Below are 21,694 nucleotides of genomic sequence, written 5' to 3' on the forward strand. Positions count from 1 at the left end.
CTGTCCACTTGGCATTTTCGTCTTATGTGTCCTCCACGTAGATAAATCGTTTTAAAAAAAAATGGTAAAACTGATTTTTTTATAAAAAATTTGGAACAATGGTTTTTATTTTTAAAAATCTGGAAATTTTGATTTTTTTTTTTAAAAAATAAATTGGAAAACTAGAATTTTTTTTAAAATGTGGAAAACCCATTTTTTTATTTTTAAAAAATCCTGTCCAGATTTTTTAATAAACAATACAGTCCAGATATATTTTTTTAAAAATAATCCGGGAAAATTAGATTATTTTTTAAATCTAGAAAAAAATTATCAGTTTTCCACTTTATTCTTAAAAAAAAATCAGTATTCCAGATTTTAAAAAAGTCCAGGTTTTTTTAATTAAAAAATCAATTTTTTTTTTAAAAATAAATGGTTTTGCACATTTAAAAAAATAAAAAAATAAATCAGTTTTCCAAATTTTTTTAATAAAAAATCCAGTCCAGATTTATATTTAAAAGAATGGGTTTTCCACATTTAAAAAAAATAGTTTTTTCTAATTTTAAAAAAGTCCACTTTTTAATGGAGGAAGGGGATAATTTAGATGTTGGAATAGGAAAAAAAAATTAAAGGGAAATGTAAAAAAAAATTGATTTTTCTAGTTTAAAAAAAATAAAAAAAGCTGATGTGGCTGCGACTCACGTGCTTGTTGGAGTTTGAGCACACTTGTTGTGCCATGTGTCAACGTGGGGGTGAATTCAAATGTAGTCGGCCAAGTTTAGAGGTGTTTTTAAGTGTGGCAATAGCTCAGGGACTAAAGTACGAAAACGTGTCAAGTTTAGGGGTGTTTTCATCACTTCAGCCTAAAAATATTGATCTTCTGTAACGACCCGTTTGGCCGTTACCGACTTTCCTCAAGTCGTGTCCTAATCATCCTTGGTTAGTTGTGCCCTGTTAGTTGTACGCGGGGATTTTCAGTTAAAATTGATTTTTAGTCCAGTTAAAAGGAAATTAAAGATCGAGTTATGGCCACCTGAGCTTAGTGCATAGCCCCAGCAAGGTTTGGACCATGCCGCGGGTCCTCCCTAAGGTGCCGATCTTCACCGTAATGAAATATTCAAAGGATTAGACGTTTTGCCCCAGCGATTTCTCCTACGCCACGGCGGAAGAATCGAATCTCCTTAATGACCGCCCCCGCGGTCGAATATGCGCTGTAGCGGTTGTTTGCCATAGCGGCCCATGCTCGCCACAACGAGAGTTGCTGGGCAGACCTGGTATTTAATGCTCATTTCAGGATTTGACCTCATTTTTCACCCAACTCTTATTCCAAGCCGCCTTTGTGGACACTTTCAGAGAAAATCCCATGAAACCTTGGGAAGGGTAAGCTCTAAACCTTAACCATTCCATCTTTCTTTGATTTCTTCATTTTTCTTATTAAGGTTTTGATTCTAGGACTTAATAAAATGGGAACCTCCTAACTTGTAAAACCCTAGATGGGTAAAATGGTTTCCTTAACTTAGAATCATGGCATTGTTGAAAGAACTTCTTGGTTGCTAACCTAAACTAGTTACCCAACTTCAAATTCTATTTCTTTTATTATTTCGCAAAATGGGTTAAGTCTTGAGTTTTCTTGAAATTGTGGATTTTAAGGAAGAATGCAATTGATGACTTGTTTGGATTTAGATGACTATAAAATCTAGATTATTAACCATTGGAGACCTAGAAAACCTAGTTTGGAGAAATGTTCTAGTTTTACCGCAAGGCCGGAGTTGTAAGAGATTCTCACTGGACGAGTATACCTCGTTCCTCGACACTTTGCTTACTTGGGATTTCATTATTCTAGACCTTTTCGGTTCCCGCCTTTTTCGAAACAAGTACGAAGACTGGCGGACGTTCGGTGCGGTACCGTGCTTTACTTTAGATAAAGTTACAACTTACTTGTTGCACCGATTAGGATTTCATATACGCGGTACAGTAGTAGATCGACGAGAAAGTTAAATGCTCGAGTCTCCGCACTTGTCAAATGATAATTCTAGGTCGGGCACTGTTATGCGTGGCTTGTCTCCCAAGTATTCGAGCTCGGGTACCTTCTCGATCAAAAGGTTAAAGTGATCAGTTGGTGTACGATTTCGCTCACGCTGCTGACTTGAGTTATATTGTTGTCCTAGTTTATCTTTTGGTTAGATTTCAATTAGCGAAGCATTTGTAAAGTTGGTTACTGTCGGAGAAAGCATGTTATGCCTTCGGGTATGGAGTTGGGATGGATTACTTAGGATTGATATTGTCTACTGATTTGTGGGCTTGTTGTCTTTTGTGATTTATTGGCTGGTTGCCCAGTGTGTGATATTGGATTTGTACTTAGTTGCCATATTGTGATTGCGATACAGTTGTCTCTCATTTATCTTGGTACTATCACGGATAGAGGAAAGAACTTGACTTAATGTTGATATTGTGATATGTGTCCATGTGTGGTACGATTGATATTGATATGATTTCACTTGATATTGATATTGATATTATACATAGCACTCATTCTCATTTTACATGATACATTGATATGAGTTGTGACTTGGTTCTGATGATGATAAGTGAGACAAAGGAACATCCGAGGTCTTTGCAGGATTGTATATGAAAGGGATGAGTGTCCGATGCCCGAGGTCTTTATCGGGATCGTGATGGTGGTGCATGGACTTCGCGGGTCCCCATGAATCATGACTATGGAGGCGTGGAGGTATTCCGTCCGTAGCATCTATGTACGTGGATTGATATTTAGCCATCGCATATCATTGCATTACATACGCACTCATTACTTCATTTATACATTTTATGGATTCTGATTTGATATTCTATCCTTTGAGTTGTGGTTCTTGGACTGTCTTAGTGATTGTATTCGGTCAAACATGCACATTGCCCTTTATATCCTGCGTTCCCGCGTTGTCTATTCTCTTACTCTGTGAGTTTTTCTGGATGCATTGTTTATGAGGCGGTAGAGTTCCTGTCGCGAGGAAAAGTATTTAAGGATTGAATGTAAAACTTGGAATGCAACTGAATATAGTAAGGTTACTTAACTTGAGGATTAGAGTAGTTCTTGTGAAATAAGGCATGCGTTATGTGGTGAATGAATTGAGGATTAGAAGTGTATATTTATGCCTGGATACTGATTTATGTGTGGAATATCTCTCTCTTGATAGACCCCTCCCCTTGTACTGATTCTGCTGATTGATTGAGTTGTTACCTATCATTCTTACCTGCTGATTTCTATTGTTATTTATGTTCTCCTAATCGTTGTCGGCCTATGATACTTACCAATACGAGTGTCATACCGACACTGCTCTTGCTACACCCTATTCGGGGTGTAGAGTTGTTACAAGTTGTGTTCGTGGATTTATTAGCTTTCGAAGATATTCCGGTGTCCATTCCAAAAGCTTCTGTTAATTTCATTCCAACAACAGAGGTTGTATTTGTTGTAATGAATTTCGACAAGTTGTAAATCTTAGCCGCTTTTATACTAGTCTAGACACGGTTTTGGGAAATGGTTAATGTATGAGTACCTTTGTTCATTTCTGGTTTTAGATGATGTCGGAATTACTATGTGTAGTATTATTATTATTTCAATTATATAACTTGAGTTGTGTTTTGGAAAAAGGGTTCGCCTACTAGGTGAGATTGGGTAGGTGCTCGCACGATCCACGATATGGGTCGTGACACCTTTACACCAACAAGTGTAGAGATTGGAATGCTCTTTTGAAAGAATTTTCCCTCGCCATATCCACTGGTGCTGATTATGCACCCCTAGTTATCTTTTTTTTTCTTCTTTCCATCAACTCAATCAAACAATATACAAAAACAAACAGCTTTTGCTAAAATTGGCTTATCGCTAAACGTCAAGCTCCACTTCTGTTTCCTTGCTTCGCCGGAGATCGCCATGTACAAGTGTTGGATGCCCCATACATACAATATACACTTTACATACCCTTCATATACAACTGGCCTCCCATACAGTTGGTCAATGTTATGCACATACAATTTGAAAACACATACATTGATTCTAGTTGGTCACACGTACAGTTTATGTTTTCACATACACACACATATATCTAGCTTCTACCTAGAAAACACATGTATACATATGCAGTTGGCCACACATACATTTAGCTTCTGCTTTGAAAAACATACATATGCAGTTAGCGACACATACATACACGTACAGTTTATAATCATATATTGTATCCGTGCGATTTCAGTTAGGAGAGAAATTGAATGCGCACAGATACCGTGTATTCCGCTACGTTTTGAAGTCAAAATAATACTAATGTTTTGTAATATAGAAAAATCTCGCTATATTTTGTGAAAATGGGCGCTAATAACTTGTGAAATTTTTCGTCAAAATTATAAAAAAATAACCTGAGTTAGCCATTGGGCCCGAGCTTAGAAGGGGTATTACGCCACTAGTATATCAATAAAAGTGAAAACACATTTAAGTAGTGTAATTTAATGGTATCTAATGTCTATCAGATTTTTAAAGAAATATTCTTTGCAAGCCAATTTTATAATAACTAACACGAAATACAATGTGAAATACTCGAACATGATTGACTCTTCTTTACGGTGGACAAAAACTAAAAACGTAAAATTTAACCTCCTGTATTTCATTTATCAAAAAATGTCAACTAGATAAACAATTGTATATACAGGTATAACTTTTGTGAACCTTCTTTTGTCCATGTTCTGTGGACAACATTTTTCAAAGGTTTTTCCCGTCAAAAAAGAAAAATCATTTGATTTCTGTGGTTTAGGCTTTAATATTAGAAAAATGTATACTGTCATCCTGCTCACCAATTTGGAATGTTGGCAGTTGCTTCGTTTATCATCTTCACCAGAGTTACCTGCAAAGGTATCAATTATTATATACCTAAAAAAAATAAAATCACCACAAAGCAAAAATGTTCTCCATTATCAAAACTGTTCAATCTCTCATTCTCTTTCGTTAACATGTTCAAAACATTTAAAAACAACCACTAAAGGATCTCTTCAAAAGTTATATATATAAGTTGGTCTTTCAGAATGTTCAAGAAAAAATATATAATATGAAGACGGAGAAGAAGTAACATACATTCATTTGACATACACAAAAGTGAAAGGATAGACATTAAACATGTGATACCAATGCATATCCGTTATTTAGAGTCCACTCACCACCAGCACCCTAGGAAAAGGTTCAAAAGTAAAGGAAAAAAATTCTAGAAACCAAAAAAAAAAAAAAAAGGGAAGAGAGGAGACAAGAGAAGGAAGCAACGTTACAATAGAAAATAAAGAAATTGATGACTTCTAAATCAGATATAAGGAAGTAAGACAATAGGTGTCATATGAAAATATAAACCTGCGAAGAATTGCAATATTCTCAAATTAAATGGACAACATTTTCTTAGGTTTATGTTGAAAGATGCTCAAATCACCGATCAGGTGATCCTAGATATGAAGCAAAACACCTGAGCCAAAAAGCAAAGAATTGACTTTGCAACATGTAATTCGACAATGACACTAAAGACAGAAACCAAATTAGCATTTAAGGACAAGATCTTGAAAGAGGGAGCATGAATATAGAAACTTAGACAAATACCGCAGAAGAAAATGGCAAGTTGCATTAAAGAAGTAACGAGTGAAGTTCTATTATCTGTCGATAGAACTAGGAACTCGACCATTGGAGCAGTAGTGGTAGAATGAATATGTGCAAAAATGTACTAAAACAAAATAAAGAAATGGTGGTATAAGTTATAATAGAATAATAATTTGGAGAGGCCCTAAAAGAGTACAAGAAGTGAACAGAGAAGATAAGAAGATGACACCCAACTCAAGGTAAATCTTTGATGACTTGCATCAATAGTTAGGGATACGAGAAAATCATGTATAAGCTAGAGAAGAAAAGGGTAAAGCATGAGGACGGGGATGAACTTTGATAAACTATTAGCATAAATTACGAGGATAACATTGCATATCTTCATTCATTCCTGACCTGTAGACACTTAGCTACACACCTAGAATTAGATTTAATACTCGAGGACTGATGATATCTTATAGAAAGGATCTCCAGGCGACATTCATTGACATAGAGAAAGCTTATGCTAGAGCACACCAATTTGAGCACTTTAGAAGAATGAATATGTACCAGATATATAAATGCGATAAATGAAATGTAAGAAATGCGGTTTACAAGTGTAAGAACAATAGGAGGAGATACAAAGAGTTTTCAATAATTTGGGTTTACTCCATGCACCAAGGATTCTGAGTATGTATTTATATATCTAATCAAAAATAGAGTTATCCAAAACAATACAAATTAGGGTTTCATGGTGCATGCTATCTGTAAACAATATCGTGATTATTGACAAAATTAATAAGGAAGTCCACCAAAAGCTGGTATTATGGAGATGAATTCTAGAGATTGTATTTTTTAGGGTAAGTAGAAATAAGACGGAATATGCATTACAAGTTTAGTTTTATAAGAAAATAAGGAAAAGTGAGACCAAACGATGTTATGGTGCCTAAAGCAGGAAATTCAAATATTTAGTTCTAATTCTTCATAAGCATCGCATAACAGATAAAGATGAAATACATATTCAACATAGGATGGATGAAACAGAGAAATGTTATGGGAGTGCAATGCAACGGGGAATACGTGACAAAGTGATTGGCAAGTTTAAATATGGTTGTGAGACTTGTAAGATCTTATATATCCATAAGATGAATATCATAGAAACACAAAAATCGAAGATGGATGTTCGATCATACACGATTAGAAATGATCATATTAGCTGGAAGTAGTATGAGAGGTCATATGAGACGATTTGACCATGCCCTATGTAGACCTTCATACACACTAGTCCATACCCGTAAATGAGTCTGTACAACATTAACTAAAGTCACATAAATGGAAATGATCTCAAAGAACCTACAACCTCTCTTAATCAGTTGGGATCTTAGCTAAGAACAAAACATAATGAAAGCAAAGGATCCATAGAAGCAGTACCCACTAATTGTGGTAAGGCTTAGTTTTAATATTGAAATGAAATTGACCTGAAAAAAGAATAATTAGTATTGCCTTAAAAGATAAACTCTTAATGGATTTGTTATTGGAAAGGGAATCATTAACAATATTTTATATAATATCTGAATATTATGTTATAATAGTTAGAATTTGGGATTGAGGAAACTGCTCATTTTTCCTGTGACTAAGAACTCTTATACAAGGACGGAGTTGCTTAAGGATTACGACATTACTATCTTGTATCATTCTGGTAAGGCAAATGTGGTGGCAGATGCCTTGAGCAGAAAGAAGTCAGCTAGCATGGGCAGTTTGGCTCGGTTGATTGCATCAGAGCGTCCGTTGGCCAGGGAGGTCCAGACTCTAGCTAACAGTTTCATAAGGCTTGAGATGTCTAATTCAGGCAGGGTGTTGGTTTGTGTTGAGGCGAGATCATCGTTTCTGAAGCAGATTAAGGCTAGATAGTTTGAGGATGCGAGTTTGAATAAGATTCGCAATAAAGTCTTGCGTGGTGAGGCCAAGGAGGCCTTGATTGATGATGAGGGTGTCTTGAGAATAAAGGGGCATGTTTGTGTTTCCCGTGTTGATGACTTGATTAAGATAATTTTAGCGGAGGCTCACAGTTCTAGATATTCCATTCATCCTGGTGCTACCAAGATGTACCGTGACTTGAGGTAGCACTATTCGTGGGCTAGGATGAAGTGTGATATTGTGGAGTTCGTTGCACAGTGTTTGAATTTCCAGCAGGTGAAGTACGAGCACCAGAGACCCGGGGGTACACTTTAGAGGATGCCCATTCCAGAGTGGAAGTGGGAGAGGATAGCGATGGATTTGTGGTTGGTCTTTCGAAGACCTTGGGTAAGTTTGATTCGATTTGGGTCATTGTTGACAGATTGACCAAGTCTGTTGTAATACTTCAGGCCTTTAACTTAAGCTTTGACCATGATTCTAGACTTAGAAAAAAAAATCAGACAGAAGTGTTGGAGCTGGAATTGGAATTTGTAGGTAAAGTGCGGGCCGTACTTTAAAGTGCGGGCCGTACTTTAAAGTACGGGATCCAAGTGCGGGACGCACTTGGAAGGAAGGGACAAAATTCTATCCGTGCGCCGGAAAATTGGTTATTCTTTGGAATTTGACATTCCGAGTCGGCTGTCCGGCTTTAGATAAATGGTGACATTCGGCTTTATTTTCTTATTTTCAACTTCACGGACGTAGTGCGGCGACTGCTCTCTCAAGTACGGAACACCAAGTAAGCGCCGTCTTTATTCCAAATGGATTCTAACATATATCTATGAACATTAAGCAAGAATTCATTGTAAATATTTTCAAGAAAACCCATCTAAAGGGTTCGACTTAGGCTATTTTCTTTCTTTTCAACTTTTGCGATACCTAACTATCTATGTTAGGGAATGTCCATGATTCTCTCTAACTCCTGAACCTTATCGGGTAATTTGACTCGAAAATATCTTTCCCCTATCACCTCTTAATAGTTTCATAATTCGTTCATGGTTATCATTTTGAACTAGCATGAACTCGGTAACATTATAAACTTATGTAAACATGGATTCTAACACGTATCGGTATTGGCTTAAGTTCCATAATCGAGAATTCATTGTTCTTAACCTAGGGTTTCGAAAAACCCATCTAAAGGGTTGATACGTATTAGGGATAATAGGCTTTTGGGATTCTTCTCAAAGTTTAGGGGTCCACCTTTCTTGCAAATTTTTTCGGAGCATATGCGGCGTATGTGGCTAACTATCTACGTTAGGAATGTCCATGATTCTCCGCACAGCCCCCGCGTGCGTCTTCATTAGGATTTGAAAAAAAAAATCACAAAATATAGTTTAGCCCTAGTTTTTGTAATGGATCAAAGAACCCATATCCAATTCTCCTTTAGGGTTATAGTTTCATCAATTCGTTCATTAGATTGATCACACCAACTTTTGAATAGCATGAACTCCTAACACCTAATAGAACAAAGTAATCATTATAAACTTGTGTATTAACATAAACCCATTTGAGTCTCGGCTTTTCTCAAATTCCTATAATGGAGTTTAATTTTCTTAAGTTCCAACTCCAATGAGAACAAGTTATCCAAACTTCCATCGATTATAGATTTTTTCAACTTTTTTTTTCCAGTTTTTCCTAAATTTTCGCCTTAATGTTTATGATCACACATTGTTGGGAATCATATGTGGATTTTCTAGGCCCTAGGCCACGGATATTATTTTGACATGGAGATGGATACCAAAACATCCCATTGCTTGGTCACGAGGCTTACGGTTTTGTGACGATCTTTATTTCCCTATGCAATCAAAGAAACCACGGGATTATATTTACGATTATACGGGGGTTTTGTGTTTAACTTCATTGAGAAAAAAATGAGAAGTTGGGCTAAAAAATGAGAAGTTGGGTGTAATGGAGTAAATATATCTATATGGCATCCTTGCCTTCTGTTTAAAACACGTTCACGATTTTAATTTCGCGCCCGCTTATATTCCTTCTTTAATGCTTTGTCCGGGGGGTAATAGGACCAATTCAAAAGGTTAGGTGTGTAGTTTTTTAAACATTGGGGGGGACTATTATCGTCACTACGTATCGGTCACAAGACAACGATATACGTGCGTATTTATTTGGACGATCCACGCTAACTGATTATACGGGTGCCATGTCGGCTTCGGATTGGTGAGTTTCGGTTTGACTTATATTATTCTTTCGATCCTCGTTTTTCGATGTCCCCTTTTATTTGCGGTTTCGATAGTTATCTTTTCTAGGGCATTATCGGCTATTGGTGAGAATTATCCTGCTTCCGGTTTTGACATAGTCCGGTATTCTTTAGAGTCAAATATTAGTAGAATTTGATGTGTTAGCCTTGATGGCATTTATTTAAGATGTTTTAGACTTTAAAAGTATTTCGCAATTAATATATTTCAGCCAGACTTTTAGTAGATCGGCATGTGTTAGTCTTATTTCCTTATTTTAGCATATTTTGATATCACATGTTGATTCGGCCGACAATGGGCTCGCTGGGTCACATACGATTGGGTGCGAGTGTGTCGTGTCACGCTCGAGCCATGGTTCGGGCGTGACATCAGCCCGTTTCATACGGTTCGGATTACCTATCTTGCTCGGTTTTGGCGCCGGTTATATTCGGGAGATTGTTCGCTTGCATGGGGTTTCGATTTTCGTTATATCTGATAGAGGCACGACGTTCACATCCCGATTCTGGAAGACTTTGCATTTAGAATTGGGTCCTAGGTTGGGACCTTGTACAACTTTCCACCCTCGGACGTATGCAGCCGGTCGAGCGGACTATTTAGGTCTGGGGTTATGCTAGCTGTGTTATTGACTTCGGTGGCCGTTGGGATCGATTCTTACCATTGGCCGAGTTTGCTTATAATAACGGCTACCACTCGAGCATTGACATGGCCGTTTGAGGCTCATAGGAGGAGGTAGGTCTCTTATCGGGTGGTTTGATGCTTTTCGAGGTAAGGCCATGGGATACGGATCTCTTGAGGGATTCCTTAGATAAAGTTAAGAGGATTCAGGAAAAGCTCTTGGTGCACTCAGAGTAGGTAGAAAGATTATGCGGATCGAAAGGTCCCAGATCTTGAGTTCATGGTTGGAGAACAAGTCTTGTTGAAAGTCTCACCCATGAAGGGTGTGATGAGGTTTGGGAAGAAAGGTAAGCTTAGTCCCAGATTCATTGGTCCATTTGAGATTCTCAATCGTGTGGGGGATGTAGCCTATGAGTTGGCTTTGCCCCCAGGTTTGTCAGGTGTCCATCTAGTGTTCCACGTCTCTATGTTGAAGAGATATCATGGCGATAGTTCTTTTATCATTCGTTGGGATTCTGTCTTGTTGGATGAGAATCCGTCCTATGAGGAGAAGCCTATTGCTATTCTAGATAGAGAGGTTTGTAAGTTGAGGTAGAAAGAAATAGCATCAGTGAAGTTTCGTGGAAGAACCGCCCCGTTGAGGAAGCTACTTGGGAGACAGAATCCAATATGCGAAAGAATTATCCCCAGCTGTTCATTGAGTCAGGTACCTTCCCTTTGTTCCTTCTCTTTGTCCGTTCGGGGATGAATAATTGTTTAATTGGTATCTAATGTAATGACCCGCTAGGTAAAACTAGACCTTCGTTGGGAATTCTGACGTTGCGGGTGAGTCCGTAGCGCGTTTTTATGTATCTGTGCATGTTTTGTTTGCGTCTGTAGGGCCTTATATTGGTGTTGGGATTTTTGGTTGGAAACTATTGTAAAAATCCGAGCTACTGGTCAAAATGGATCGCTGCAGCGGGTAGGGGGTCGCCGCGCGGGAAGCGGGACTTTAATGGGGTCCGCCATAGCGGGAGCTTTCCCGCTATAGAGAGACTGTTGCAGCGGTCGACGCGAGGCTGAACCCGAGTTTTATATGTTTTATTCCGAACCCATTCCCCACATAACTCCAAAACAATTTCCAAGAACTGCTGTGGCGAAATTCTAAGGCTAGGGTTAAAGTACTCTTGAAAGGTAAGTCTCCACCCTTGACTTTGTTAATTCCATCATCATGTTAGATTCCAGAATTTGTTAAAGGTCTGTTAATGGTGAATGAAAAGGCTAAAACCCTAGAACTTAAGAAACCCTTGATTAATTAATGGGTTGTTGATTTTATTGTTATTTAATCATCTAGGAGTATCAATTATCACTTCCTAGGATGAGAACTTGTCTATTAATGGTGAACTTGTTGAATGAGACCTAGGGTTTCCTAAGGATGATAACTTTGGCATAAAAACTGCTTGTGAAAAGGTTAGGACAATTAGAAAACCCATGAACGGATAGAGTATGATTATTAGGGTTGATATTATGATGAATTCACGCTTAGTGATAGTTCACCCATTTGAAAAGGGTAGAAGTAGTTGGGTTCTTTTCCCCAAATTGTTGTATTGTTGGAGTAGATGATTGAATACTGATGTAACTCTATATTTCTAGACTTTGAACGTTCGGAACCTTTGCTAAAGGGGAAAGGTATCGCGGAGTGATTACATTGCTCCAGTTCTGCTTTGAGGTAGATTACGGTCTACTTAAGTTAGACTTTGATTAGTTGATTGTATATGTTATGAAATTGATAGGAGAAGCATGATTAGGGCTTCAGACATAAAGTGTGGTTGGAAATTCCTTAATTGATTGTGTTTGACTTAATTATGTAATGAACTGTTATGAAATGATAAAGAAAGAGTTCATAAGTACTCTTCTTGTTGACTTGGAGTAGTCCTTTATTCATGTTATTGATTCTTGAGTCTTGATATGACTTGTGACACGGTGATTTATGTTCCCTGATATTGATTTATCGATTGTTCACATTCCTTATTGATTGTGGAATGGAAATACATTGTGATGAGAAAGATATTATAAATATGAAAAGGCACATTTGACAGGGGGTGAGGATGTGGCCTAATAATGGGCTCGTGATCCGAGGTCAGTTCCAAAGCGAGTGGTACATGGACACCATGGGGCCCCTGCAGGTCATGGCTAATGGGTCAAACACTACCATTTAGCATGTGTGTACGGATATGTAACAGAGTTGGGATAATGTGTGATTTGCGATTGTGTTTGGTGATTACATGGGTTGAGTTACTCTTATTGATTTCTACTTGTGTGGATTTACCTTATCCCTGTGTTGGATGATATTTCGGAGTTGGATGATTTCTGTTGATAGTTTCTTGAGATTATGTGCCGTTGTGCCTATCTGTCTATTTTATTGATTTTGTGATTTTATGCATGATACTAATCTTAGTCAGCCTATAATATCTACTGGTACATAGTGTTTGTACTGATACTACCTTGCTGCATTCTTTTGAGTGTAGATTGTGATCTAGAGACATCTACGAGATCTCATATTTAGCGTGAGGCCAGTTTCCTCCAGATTCGAGGGTGAGCTCTTATCCATGCCAGACCGCCTGAAGATCTTTCCTATTTTAAATGTCTATTCCATTTCAAACATTTATGTTATTTTTAGACAGTTATTCATTCTTTAGACAGTTATATTTTAGAGTCCTTGTACGATGACTTTCGGATTTTGGGGTTGTAATAGTTAGACTTCCGCAGATTTTATTTATTTATGGCATGACTAGACATTTGGAGATTTTTATATCTGTCATATCCTTGAATGTTTTAAAATTGGTTAAGTAATTTGGTAATCATTTGGATGGTTGTTTAAGTAGATGGTCCGCTCACTAGGGAATTTGTGTGGGTGCCACTCACGGCTGTTTGGATCGTGACAGTATGTCATGAGTTCGAACTCTGCCAAGGACTAAAGTCTGGTATTCAAAAGGGAGGGTAGAGGGCCGGACACATACTCCTCCAAGTTTTGAACCTATGTGAAAACTAGGACGGTATTAGCTATCCTACAAGGATTCCTCAATTATATATATAAAAAAAAAAAAAAAAAAAAAAAAAAAAAAAAGGGCAAGTACTACACTAGATATACTCAGTTTCTAGATTGGTTGGAATGAATACTGAGCTAGATCCAAATTCCAATCGGGATAAATATACCATCTTTTTTATAAGATATGAACAGATACTACACATGGTTTACTCTGTTTTGGATTGCTTGGAATGAATAGCACGGCTAGATTCAATCTAGATAAATCTGCTCTATGTTTGGATAAGATAAGAATAAATACTACACTTGATGTTTAGCAAAATGACCGAGAAAGGTTAAATATTATTTTTACGCAAGAGAGAAGCGGCTTACAGTTTCTGATTGCTACAAAAAATCAAATCAAGTTTGTTGGAACTCACACGTCACAAGGAAACTCTCCCATCTGGATGACTCAACTCTAGCCTAACAAAGTATTTAAAAGAAATGATGGAAAGGCTGCAAAATCTTGTCCTGCCAAACGTTAAATCTGAGGTAGGGAGTAAAGAGGCGAATCTAAAGATAGACCGGTTAGTCATCCTTATTCTTCAGTTGTAGCTTAAACTTAAAGAACCAGTGGATTCTCCTCGAATGAATATTGCATATTTAAGAGCATAACACATTAGTAGTAAGTGAACACTGGCAAAGAATTCTGTCGTCTAACAAGGCCAAACAATTCTGTCATCTAACTAATAATAGAATGTTTTATGACAACAATAATGATAAGATAAAAAAGAAACAGGGTTTATCAGCTCACAGCTCTTCAGGTGGCAAATCTTATGTAATAAGAAAACATACAATAAGCCATCTGAAGATGAGTAGGACATTTTCAAGCATGCCTTAGCTTTTTTCTTTCTGTTCTGTAAATAACTATTCAACTACATTTGAATAGAAGACAATTTAGTTTGCCAGAATTAGCACACATTAAATCAAAATGAATAATATCAAACAAATAGATAACCTTGCTGAATCTAATATCAGCCTAAGAAGATGCAACTGATTTTTCCAAAGAATTGTACCAACATACCACACTAACCATTTTGAATATGATATTTTAATTGAGGAGTGCAACTGATTTCTTCAGATAGTTGTATAAACATACCACACTTTCAGGGACATTAGGTGGAGGCAGGGATAGATTTTTAGGTGGAGGTCCTCGTTGATAGGACCTCTTATCAAATCGCCATTCTCCAATTTTTCCGTAAGTTAGCTCACCCTGAGCAATAAGATTATAAGAATTTCTTAGTAAGAGCATAATAGAAAGGTTGAAACTTAATTACACAACAATAATTCTACCTTCAAGTTGTAGTCACACCCATAAGTGTAATGGATGATGAACTTCTTTCCAGTTTCCAAATCCCAGGGTGGCTAAAATGTTAAAATTGAAGAATTTATGACTTATGAAAAGTATTAAAAAAAAAAAAAAAAAAATCAAAGTGCTAAAATGATACAAAGACTACACACTGTGTAGTACTCCCTCCGCCCCAAAAAGATTGTCTTAGTTTAACTTGGCACGGAGTTTAAGAAATAAAGAAGACTTTTAAAATGTGTGGTCCAAAATAAGCCTTAGATATTTGTGTGGCTGTAAATCATCTGATAAAGTTAAATTATTTCTAAATATATAAATGTGCCAATCTTTTTGGGATAAACTAATAAGGAAAGGAGGATAATCTTTTTGGGACGGAGGGAGTAATTAAGATCAAAACCTGTAGCATAAAGTCTCTCCAAAGGATATGCTGCACACCATGCAAAGAAGAAGCTACAGCATAACCATACCTTAATTCAAAAAATAGGAAAGTCAAAAACACAGTTATGACAAGACCAACGTCTTTCAGCTCATTAGCAGTTATCTCACATTTCTAAGACCCAGCCAAAAGTTTTATCTGTTTCTTCGTCATGTTTCATTCTTAGTGAAATATTCATCCATGTAGGTGCTACTTGCTTCAACAAATCCTGTATAAACCAAAGAAAATATTCCTTTGAAATCACAAGACAGACAGGATTGAAAATCCAAGTACAGAATAACCAAAAAGTGCTGATCAAAGAATTGATGTAGTAGTAATAAATAGATCACAGTTGGGAGACCGGTATCTAATAACAATCTAGTGGTATACAAACAGACACGGGACAAAGATCTAACATGGAAAATTTAGAAAATGAGAGAATGACATGGTAGGGACACGTCAATGATTTTAGGTCTACATGCCTTTTTAACACCTTCAATCACCATAGTTTTACACCTATTGGCCGGTGCATCTGTAGGTCGACGCAAGATATGACTAAACCATCTCAAGCAATCTTCTCATTTTATCCTTAATGCATACTACTAGCACCTTCTGGCGAATGGCTGCACATCTATCTTGGCATTCACAACACTCATCTTATGAATATGGTGGTCTTTAGCGGTCCGACATTCACTACCATATAATATTATTGGTCTTACGACTGTTTTGTAGAACTTTAATTTCACTTTGGACATGAACACCTAAATAAAGGGTCTTGCTTCATATATCACAATAGACCATTAAATGCAAGTAAAATTTACCTTCTTTATAATAACCGGGGAATTGCCAATGGGATCAACATTTGTTACAGGACCATTTTCTTTGGGAAAGAATTTCCTTATGATCTCTTCGTGTTCGGCAGGTTTAATATAGAAAAAAGGGAAAGCAGCAGGGTAATCTCCATAAGCCAAATTGGGCAACGGGTTCACAAAAATGTGATCAGGCTCTGCCATTAGTATATATCTGTCATAATAGTAAAGGGAACAGCGAACAGGCTAAGATTGTTGCCCAGTCAAGCAAATTCATATAAACATTGGAGAACTCACTCCTCTTCAATTGTAGCCTTCTCCAGCCACTGGACGAATGCCCAAGGTCTATTGAGGACAACGTAACCCTGTAAGCAGCAATGAACCATGACAAGTGAGTCTAAAATAACATATAGAGTATATGACGACAAAAACAAGCAGACAAGTGAATAGAGACTATATTCTACAACAACAACAACCTACCCAGTGTAATCCCACAAGTGGGGTCTGGGAAGTAAAGGAGAGACTATGTTCTAAACTCCATAAATATAATAGTTAAAAGGACCAGGAATGACATGAACCACAACTACAGACAAAGAAACAATATGAATAAATAGAAAGCTGAAGTTAGTATTTTTTTCAAAATCCGACGTTGTTTTTTTCTGGAATGAAAATAACATTAAACATTTAATGATTTTTGGTTTTCCTGAAAGATATTCCATTGCTTTAGATGCAGTAGACAACTTTAAGTTTTCCAAAGAGGAAAGAGAACCAAACTATATAGACATCTTAAAACTAAGTTAAGTAGTGATGCAACTCAACCATGATACAATGATTTAATCATACTTAAACAAATTTTGCACTTCCTGAAATAAATTAAATGCTGTTAATCAAATAATGATTGCAGTTGCAACAACTTGTCTGCTACAAGTTAGACAAAAGACATGTCAAGCAAACATGGTTAGTTCTATTGCAAAAGAGAGCAAAGATGGGAAACACAGTCCCCTTTCTCACCAGATCCAAACCTTCTGGAAGAGGATCAACCACAAATGTCGGAATTTCATCCATCAGATTGTCGGGGCTTCCTGAATGGAGGATTCGAGTGAATTTTCCCATCTCTGAACCTGGTAAATCCTTCTTTTTCTTATACCAGTAGTACATGATGCGGCATTGCCATTTGCTATAAGGATCATCAGTTGCGGTTACCGCAATATGGAATAACAACTTTTCAGATTTAGGTTTTCTCAGATTCTCCGGCATTTGAATAATTGGATCAGGAAATAGTTGAGTGTTCGAGGACACCAAACCACCAGCCTTCCATTTCCCAGAGCCAACTGTTCTATACCGTATAATCATGGTAATCAGATTATATGTTGCAAAGAAAGAAACAAGGGACAGAAGAAAAAGAGACAGTGGTGTCACTCTTCCCATGATCATGAGAAATATTACAAGACAAAGTGATAGCCCAATACAATGAATAACACCTAGTTTCCTACTTTATGAAGGTACATAAATAACCACACACGCAATATTAATGCCCCAAGAGTATATGTGTTCAATATAGTGTGTCCTTCGCCCTGCAAGAACAGAGGCAAAAATTAAGCTTAAAAAGACATACCTTTTCTGCAAAAAGCCAATTGAGACAGATTAGTGTATTATGCCAACTTATCAGATGTCAGAGCATCCAATCAGACTAAACGAGGGAAGCACTAAAAAGTAAAAACCCCAACATTACAACAAGAACAACACACCCCGTGTGATCCCACAATTAGGGTCTGAGGAGGGTGGCATGTACACAACCTTACCCATACCTTGTGAAGGCAGAGAGGTTGTTTCTGATAGACCCTCGGCTCAAGCAAAGCATATAAAAAAATCAAGTATGTAAAGAAAATATAGCAGTGAAGAAGCCATGCTGAAAACAATGAAGAAGAGAACAATAGCAGCAACAAATAATACGATAACTAAATCATTATGATCACCAAATAAGGAAACTGAAAAAAGATGGGGGTGATTTAGGCATTCTGCAGAATAACAATGTAGAACCTCAACATTCATGATAACTCAACATACAAAATCAAGTCATCCCTTGTTAGCTTCTATATAACACAAAGCAGAGTGAATCACTAATCTAAGGAAAAGAAAAATCACCACAAGCAGATAATCAAGTTATGGGGGATCAATGTATATACAGGGGAAAAACTTTCACTAAAATCAAACAACTACTACTATGGATGATGCGCAAATATAAATGATAAGAAATTTTGAAGAGACAAACCAGAAACTAAATTCCAAGAGAAAACATAGCGAAGAGAGCAACACAGAAGTGCAACAACTTATGAAAAGGAGATGACACAGAAGCAAAATCAGAATCAGAATCTGAATGAAAGATTCTGTTTTTATTATGGATAATTTTGGAGAAACATTAACAAGTTTACCATAATATTGCTTACCTACCATATTTGGATATCTTTGTAATAAGTATTTTTTTCAAGATATTTATTATTTATATAAAAATTACAAAATTGACTAAAGTACCCTTATTAGTACACTCTTTTATTGATTGTTAGTAATTTTGTAACTAGGTGATTCATCTAGATTCTCTGTAACTCTCAAAGCAGAGAGACGATAAATTTTAAGCTACACTTCACATAAAGTTTGAGCTTCATTATTTATATAAAAATTACAAAATTATCTGGCATCTTCTTAGTATGTAATGTGTTCATAGATTCTCTGTAACTCAGAGAGACGATAAATTTTAAGCTACAGTTTGAGCTTCAAATTTGTACACGTAATTTAAGGACACATAGATTGTAATGACCAAATTAATAAGATAAAGAGCAAGATATAGCAATAATTATTAGGAAAAAGTAATCGATTAATCAAAGATCGAGGTAGCCTGAGTTTGGCATCGCACTGAGCTATGGTCACCGGAGAAGACTCCTTAATTGAGCTTGTAAGCATTGTTACGGTTCACTTTTTCGCAGGCGCAAAAGCTACTATCATAACTTGGCTACTATGCTGGATTTATAGAGTCGTCACCTAATTAATTATGAGAAATTAGGAAACCATTTGTTTAAGGTTGTCTATGAAAAACCTTTGACTTAAGTGGTTAAAACACCCCTAAACTTGGTGCGGATTATTACTTTAGTCCCCAAACTATGGGAAGTCTTAAAAATACCCTTAAGCTTGGCTAAGTGGATTTTAATACACCCCTGAACTCATACGCCTTAGTGAGTGTAGTCACTCGCGGTCCAGCTGGAATTTCTAGCTGATGTGTCCTTCGCATGGATAATTAAGAAGGCAAATAATAAAATAAAAAGACTAACCTGTTAAAACACTTGACCCTGTAACCCACCTGATCAAATAAATCACCCAACCCATTAAAACCCTCTAGAAATATCTCTCTCTTTCAAAACTCTCTCAAATTGCAAAACCCATCTCCTTTGTTTTCCATAAAGATCTTAATGTTTCGGCCAAGAAATCTTGATAAACATTGGTTGTGAGGGTAGTATCCTATTGGTTCTTGGGTTTATTAAGTGTGGATGGGTTCAAGTTCGTGGATTAATTAGTCATTTTAGTTGTTCTCTTCAAATACCCAATTCAATTTTTTTCTTCTTAACTGTATCACTTGCAGAAATTTTGAAGTTCTTCCAATACCATTCAATGGCTGTAGTTTTAATCAGCTCTTAGACGCATTTATCTCACCCTTTTTTTTTAATAGTAACTTCAATACCCACCTCTTTTTTCCTTCTATCTTAAACTTTAGTACTTATGAAGATAATTGAGAGAGAAACCTACAAATATAACTAAGAACTTTAGCAATTAGAGAAGAAGGTCAAGAAAAACAATTGAGTTCAACTTGGGGTGTGTTTTAATGGAGGAGCATTTAAATAAAGACGAAAGAACCTTTTTAGCTTTGAGTTGGGATTAAAGATAAAGGGAAATGTAAAAAAAAAATGATTTTTTGTCGTTTTGGCTGAGTATGTGGCATGTTTTTTACGCTCTCACGCGCATAAAAGAGACTGAGACCACTTGCTATGCCATGTGGCAGCTCCGGGGTATTTTTAAACTCACTTAGCCAAGTTAGGGGTGTTTTTAATACTAGGCATAGTTCGGGGACTAAAATAATAATCCACGCCAAGTTGGGAGGTATTTTAACCACTTCAGCCTTTATTCGCTTGGTCGTTGTTTGTTAGTCGTATACATAGAATCATTAGACTGGCTTTATTTTTACTTACCAAATACAAATTTCAACTATCTTATATATGTTGTGTCTCTTAGATTCTGATTTTTCTTGACCGTTTCAAGATATTAAATTCCACACAAGGACTTAATCTTTTTCTCTATTGCACTGTTTTTGCCTATTAAACTGTTTTCCAAACCTTGTGCTTTCGAAATTAAATCCTAAACTCATAATTTATTTCAAAAATACAAACTTCTCATCTAAGTACAAACGCCAAAGCTAATAAGTAACAACACAAAGGGGCTTAGGCAAGATGGTATCAATAAATATTATGGTATCAATAAATTTTAGTACCTTACGAATAATTGTTAGTTACGAAAGAAAACTTTGAGTTGCACACAACGTCAAAGCATAAATTTTAGACCACAAGCTTCAAATTAAAAGTCTATAACTTGTTTGAGACCATAAGTTTCAAGAATCTTTCTTTTTTTCCCCTAAAATTTTATGCTTAGTCAAGCATCATCACATAAAATGGACGGAGATGTTACGGAGGGAGTATATATTATTAGATCCTACTATCTGCTCGTGTACAGTGAAGAAATGGAATCAAAATTAGAGGATTTCATAGAACTTGAGCAATCCAAAACAGACCTGAGGGAACTTACCTCTGATCTGGAAATGCTTTGCAAATTAGAAAATCAGGATCAGACACTTCCCAGACCAGTTACTAGTAATTATGGCTTTAGACCTTGAACTTTGTTAGCAGTATATCGTCATTAGCATGGCCTAATTTTATACTTTCCAATTGCAAATTCCCATTATTTTATATGTTGGGTATCTTGGGATTCTGATTTTTATGGTTTGTTTCATGACATTGAAAATATTCTAAGATAAAAGTCTTAATTTTCCCATATGCGCTGTTTTTGCCTATTAAAACTACTTTCCAAATCTGCACTGAAGAGTGTGGGCTAGTGGTCAATTAATTGGATGGAAAACTCTGACGACGTCTCTGATTCAAAACTTAAATGATAGCCTAAAAAAGAGAGATTTACATAAATCAGCCCATGCTTCCGAAAATGAATGCAAGCTCAGATATATTCCAAAAATCAAACCAAAACCAAAATTTTCCTCTCAATACAAACGACTAAGGTAACAATAACAGAGAAAGGTGAATTTGTAAATTCAGTCTGCAAACCCTGACTAAGAAGTTGTAGTAAACTTTGGAGTAGGAATTATCCATAAGACTGGTAGCATGTTAATTTCATCAAAACTTGGCGTCTCGATAGAAAAATGGGTGCTGAAGTTCCCATCATGAAAGTCTACAAGGTCCATCATGAATCCTGATGACCCAAGCTTTAGACGAGGATCTATATAGTATACAGAATTGGCTTTACATCCCGAAAATTTGGAAGCCGAAACACACATGGAACTGTGTGGAGATAAGAACAAGTCATCATCTCCCATTACGTTCAACTCTGCAAACATGGATTCTTGGGTCATAATAGGGCTTACTACCAACTTGGAAATCTTTAACACTTGATGACTTATCCCTTGATAGTATATC

The 21,694-nt window shown here is 36.5% G+C and overlaps 1 protein-coding gene across 3 annotated transcripts; it reads right to left on the minus strand.

Annotated features, from left to right (window-relative positions):
• Positions 1-4,604: 4,604 nt before the first annotated feature.
• On the minus strand, positions 4,605-20,921 carry LOC132065374 (hydroxyproline O-arabinosyltransferase RDN2-like). 3 transcript variants are annotated; one of them, XM_059458750.1, is made up of 9 exons: positions 20,796-20,921; positions 16,962-17,524; positions 16,248-16,315; positions 15,963-16,164; positions 15,273-15,370; positions 15,124-15,193; positions 14,714-14,785; positions 14,520-14,633; positions 4,605-4,862 (listed from the first exon to the last, which is right to left on the minus strand). In XM_059458750.1, the coding sequence occupies exons 2-9, from the start codon at positions 17,382-17,384 to the stop codon at positions 4,809-4,811; spliced, it is 1,101 nt and encodes a 366-aa protein (XP_059314733.1). In that variant the 5' UTR covers positions 17,385-17,524; positions 20,796-20,921; the 3' UTR covers positions 4,605-4,808. The 3 variants fall into 3 exon arrangements, with proteins under 3 accessions (XP_059314733.1, XP_059314731.1, XP_059314732.1); XM_059458748.1 differs by lacking the exon at positions 20,796-20,921 and adding an exon at positions 18,223-18,396; XM_059458749.1 differs by lacking the exon at positions 20,796-20,921 and adding an exon at positions 18,096-18,163.
• Positions 20,922-21,694: the final 773 nt, after the last annotated feature.

The sequence above is a fragment of the Lycium ferocissimum genome, chromosome 7, assembly GCF_029784015.1.
Source record: "Lycium ferocissimum isolate CSIRO_LF1 chromosome 7, AGI_CSIRO_Lferr_CH_V1, whole genome shotgun sequence".
In the NCBI taxonomy this organism is placed as follows: domain Eukaryota; kingdom Viridiplantae; phylum Streptophyta; class Magnoliopsida; order Solanales; family Solanaceae; genus Lycium; species Lycium ferocissimum.

Bases quoted from the DNA above. Each gene is read 5' to 3' on its own strand.
- LOC132065374 (XM_059458750.1), bottom strand. From the start codon at position 17,384: ATGATCATGGGAAGAGTGACACCACTGTCTCTTTTTCTTCTGTCCCTT. The intron at 16,316-16,961 runs GTGAGAAAGGGG...TGCTGCTTACAG, and splicing joins TTCCAGAAGGTTTGGATCTG to GGTTACGTTGTCCTCAATAG. The intron at 15,371-15,962 runs GTAAATTTTACT...TGGTTTATACAG, and splicing joins CCCCGGTTATTATAAAGAAG to GATTTGTTGAAGCAAGTAGC.